The 4900-nt window shown below is 26.8% G+C and overlaps 1 protein-coding gene across 2 annotated transcripts; it reads left to right on the forward strand.

The window, feature by feature from the left end:
• Positions 1–542: 542 nt before the first annotated feature.
• Positions 543–4015, forward strand: LOC144998816 (putative calcium-binding protein CML22). Of its 2 annotated transcripts, none has more exons than XM_078958553.1 (5): positions 543–629; positions 1721–1963; positions 2940–3142; positions 3230–3404; positions 3740–4015. In XM_078958553.1, the coding sequence occupies exons 1-5, from the start codon at positions 626–628 to the stop codon at positions 3850–3852; spliced, it is 738 nt and encodes a 245-aa protein (XP_078814679.1). In that variant the 5' UTR covers positions 543–625; the 3' UTR covers positions 3853–4015. The 2 variants fall into 2 exon arrangements, with proteins under 2 accessions (XP_078814679.1, XP_078814685.1); XM_078958559.1 differs by having other exon boundaries at positions 3230–3459; positions 3740–3820.
• Positions 4016–4900: the final 885 nt, after the last annotated feature.

Genomic DNA, 4900 nt, shown 5'->3' on the forward strand with positions numbered 1-4900 from the left:
ATGTGTTTGTGTGTTATCAATAATAGAAGGTGGAGCATGGCCATCAAATACGATCAAACAAGCTAATTTTTAAATATTATAATATATAATTACGAAATTTTGGTTGCAAGTTAAAGAAAAGATGATGGAAAACATATAATATTTAGTGCAAAGATGATGGAATGTGTCCGAAATGTGTGTCTAGAATGTCCAAATATGAAATGCATGAAGATAGTCCGTAATGTATGTATGGAATGCCGGAGTTGTATAATGTCGTTATAGAATTGACAATGTCAGTCGTACATTATCAGATTTCGGGACAACTTTACGTAAGGTATCATCAAATTCCCACCAACTCGGCAACGGATCTAACTATGTACTCCGGAATGGGAATGGGAATGGGATGTTCCAAAGAAAATGGTTACTTTCATTTAAAATATATAATTTTTATTAATAAAACCATTTATAAAGGTTAGTTGAATTAACATCCCTAAATGGTTATATGGTAATGCTTTTACAAGAACCTGATTCTTTTCCACATATTCCACTTTACTTCTTTTTCACTTCTTCACCCTTTTATTCACGTTACGTCTCTGGTTGCCCTAATCACAAACAAAATCAGCTCATTCCAACATTCCAAGCTTGAATGGGTTAGTCTATTTTTCTCAATTTCCTTTTGCATTTTTACGTATTTGAATATTTGTAGTTCATGCTACTGCTTTTAATATTTTGTATTATGATTCAAAAAGCTGGTTTGTCAAATCCGATTTCAAGTGTTTGAGATTAATGTGATGTAAATGCTATCAATTTGTTGTTTATTCTCTATTTATGTAAGTTGAAATTGGGTTCGAATTAGAATTGCTGAAAATCATTGGATTTAGCTATTATTGGTTCAGAGCAGTGCCGTAATCTACTTCATAACATTTGAACTCCTTCAATTGCGAATATTATCAGAAACACAAAGTTGACTATATAAAGTTATCAGTTATAAAATTTTAAAAGGAAAAATAAAACTACCTCTCCTTTTCCTTTAAATTAAAAGGAAAAAAAAGCCCAGACCTTTGTTTATTTGTTTTCCTTTTCATCCCGTAACTTTTATATATGATTTGTACATAATAGTTTTTTCTTCATAGACAAAAATTTAAAATTTATAAAGTTGTAAAATACAACATTTTAAAACACAATTGTTATGTATAAAAAAAAAATGCAGTTTACAAATCACCTTTCATTTTATACACACAAAAGAAAAATAAGCCAAGAACACCATATAACGCTTAGAACACTATATAACAGCTCCTTATAGTTTATTTATGGTTAATAACAACATTTTACCTAAAACATGTAAAATTTATTTTATTTATGGGGAAATGCACCAAATAGCAAACTTTTTACCAAAAAAAGTAACACATTTTGTTTTCTACTAAAAAGCGATTTATTGGGAATAATGTAGGAGGGATGTATGGTACCATACATAAAATAATTAAAATAAGTAACATTTTAAAAGATATTATAAATGTAAAATTATTAAATTTTAATAATCCCGCTTCAGTAATATATCAATATGTAGCCTAAAACTTATAACATTTTGCAAGTTTCACATTACATATTGCTATAATCTTGTAAACAATGTAAAAATACACTGCAATTATGAATAAAAACATGTAAATGTATTGTTATCAAAGGATAAAAGTAAAGCTAATTCTCGATTTTGTATTCATGAAACGTTTTAATTTTTTTGAAGGTACATCTCGTCCGTGCCCTTCTCTAAAGTCATTATCAAACAAATTTGGAGGAATATTACGATTTTGCCATTCAAGAAACAGATATGAAAAGTTAGATAGTAAGCTTGAAAAGAAAATGATAGAGGTCAAACAAAGAAGTACATCTGGAAATAGCAAATTCAAATCCATCAATAGCATAATTCTCAGGTTTCCTCAATTTAGAGAGGGATTACAAGAGATTAGAGATGTTTTTCGACAATATGGTAAGTTTAACAATATTTTAATTCTTATCCACTATTTTTCTGTTTTTTTTTTGTTTGTAAATAATTTTCATTCGGTGGGTACCATTATATAATTTTATATTTCTTTTAGTAATCATTTTAGATTAGAGGTGATCATTGTTGTTGGAAAATCCAAGTATGATTAAGATAATTAGCTGATTAAATTACAGATAATTAGTTTATTCTAACAAAGCAATGTTAAGGGACGTTTGGCTTCATGCTTAATCAGTTAATTTAGTTATTCCGAGTTAAAGTTTGAGTAATTTATTGGGCTAAATGCAAGAAATGGCAATGTACTTTCATTTATTTGTGTATTAAAACATCCTACTTTCGTTTATTTCGAATAAAGCATTGCATTTTTTATTTTATTTTTTCTTATAAAATCATTGTACATTAAAAAATCTATCAAGTTATGACATTGTATATTGATGAAATTAATATAACTTAATAGGAAGAAATTTAAATAGGATGCTATAATAAGATTATTAGTTGATGAAAGTTACAAGCAATTACATAATTTTATATTTATTCTCACTAATCATTTTTTTCAGAATTGTTTGGCTGCATGTTTATTTAAATATTGTGAGTTCTAAATTAGTAATTATTAGTTTAACTCAATGTAAGAAATCGCAATGTATTTTCATTCATTGTGTAATATATCATCTTACTTTTACTTCTCTTTATTAGAGAATTCAATTTTTAAACTTTTTTTCTTCTTATTAAGGCATTGTAGTTTAAAAAATCCATCCAGTTATAGCATTGCACTCTCAATCTTTTTCTCATGAAGACTTTTTAGTTTTAAAAACCTACCTAGTGATATTTTTATTGTTATAATTAGGTTAAAGTTTCAATGTGAAATGTTGTAATAGGAAGAAACGAAAATAAGATGCTATAATAGACAAATGTTGAAAATATGTTGCTATTTATTGGATTTAACCCTAATTACTTTCTTATACAGATGTTGATTCGAATGGATTTATCAATCGTGAGGAGCTGAGAATTTGCTTACAAGAATTACAATTTAACTACACGGAGCAAGAAATTGATGATCTTTTTGAGTGTTGTGATTTGAATGGAAGAAAAGGCATCAAATTTAACGAGTTTATTGTTGTATTGTGCCTTATTTATCTCTTAGAGGGCACTCCCTCCTCAAATGAAACGGTAACAACAATGTTCTATTTTTGATAAATTTTAGTTTTTTTTTTTTTTTTTTTTGAGCAAAATTTGATGAATATATTATTGATTTAGGGAACAAAATTTGGTTCTCCTGTGCTAAAAGCTACATTTGATACCATAATTGAAGCGTTCTTATATCTTGATAAAAATGGTGATGGGAAACTTAACAAGAAGGACATTAGCAAAGCTATGAACGATCACTTCCCTTTAGAGAAATCTCCAATCCATGTCACCACCAATCGTTTCAGTATGCCCTTTATTTTATTGCTCTAAACAGAACAGAACATAACAAAACATAACAGGTTGTACAACATTTGACATGCATTGAACTAGGACCGAGAAAAGTTTCCATGAGAAAAATTTTGCAAATTTTTTGTCCCACTTTTGATCTCTCGTATGTACAAAAAGACATAATTGCCCTTTGCATCATCATCATTGAATATGGCCTTAGAAAGCTTGTTCATTTATGTCATGTGTAACAAACATAGCCTAACCGCTGAAATATTTGAACAAACACAAAATCATAAATTATTTATTCAAATCTTGCATTTTTTTTACCCTATCATCTGTTCATAAATGCAGAAGAAATGGACTGGAACAAGGATGGGAAAGTTGGATTCAGGGAGTTCCTTTTCTCTCTCACAAACTGGGTAGGAATTGACTCGAATGAAGAAGTTCATGTAACAGAAATCTAAGAACAACAGTAACAATGTTAGTTTTATATCAATATGTTCCCATATATATATATACACATAATAATAACGTACTTAGATTTATCTGAGAATAGTAATATGTAACAATGTAACATGATATGTGTAAAATGGTTTGGAAAAAATACATTATACAAGTTTTAGGATATATATTGCTATTATCGGCCAAAATGGTAAATTGCATATTGTTACTATTTATAAAAAGAATAAAATAAAATATATTCTCTATATCGGTAGTGAGAGTAAAATACATTGCGATCATTGTATTCCTAAAGATTTATGAAACTAACAAAATTACCCAAAAAGAAAAACAGAAAGTTTGTAAACTAAAGATAACAGTTTCTTATTTTTATGCTTTAAAAAAGTCACTGACTTAAATAGTCATAACGTCGGGTACTTGGGTATGCTGGGCATTAAACACCAAAGGGAATATGAAATCTGAATAAATTCACGTTCCTTTATCTGCCACTTGAATCATTCACGTGAACCTATTCTATATATTATTCCAAAAAAACCGTATGTAGTTTTAGATTTTGTTATAATAGTTTATATTCTTCATTTATTTTCAAATTAAATAAATGCTTTTCCAAATTGATTAACACTAGATTCTACATGATTTCATTCGTTATTATAACATTCGTTTAATAATTAAACTTCACCAACATAACAATTAAACCTTCATTAGAAAAAATAATTAAAAATCTGATGCAACATAATTATTTTTAAACTATTAAACAATTAAAATATCCTTCTTTCTATATGTTTTATCTTATAATAATATATGCTATGTAAATAATTATTAAAGTTATAACAGATATGTGTAAATATTTTTAGAAAAAACATGCTTATCAATGATAAATATCAATAGTTATTTACAAAAACAATCGAATCAATAATTAAAAAAGATGTTATTTTAGGTCATTATATATATATATATATATATATATATATATATATATATATATATATATATATATATATATATATATATATATATATATATATATATATATATATATATATATATATATAT

Source organism: Lactuca saligna, chromosome 1 (genome assembly GCF_052625555.1).
Source record: "Lactuca saligna cultivar CGN05327 chromosome 1, ASM5262555v1, whole genome shotgun sequence".
NCBI classification, from domain to species: domain Eukaryota; kingdom Viridiplantae; phylum Streptophyta; class Magnoliopsida; order Asterales; family Asteraceae; genus Lactuca; species Lactuca saligna.

Coding starts and splice junctions, on each gene's coding strand:
- LOC144998816 (XM_078958553.1), top strand. Junction 1,964..2,939: donor AGATGTTTTTCGACAATATG/GTAAGTTTAACA, acceptor TTTCTTATACAG/ATGTTGATTCGAATGGATTT. Junction 3,405..3,739: donor TGTCACCACCAATCGTTTCA/GTATGCCCTTTA, acceptor TCATAAATGCAG/AAGAAATGGACTGGAACAAG.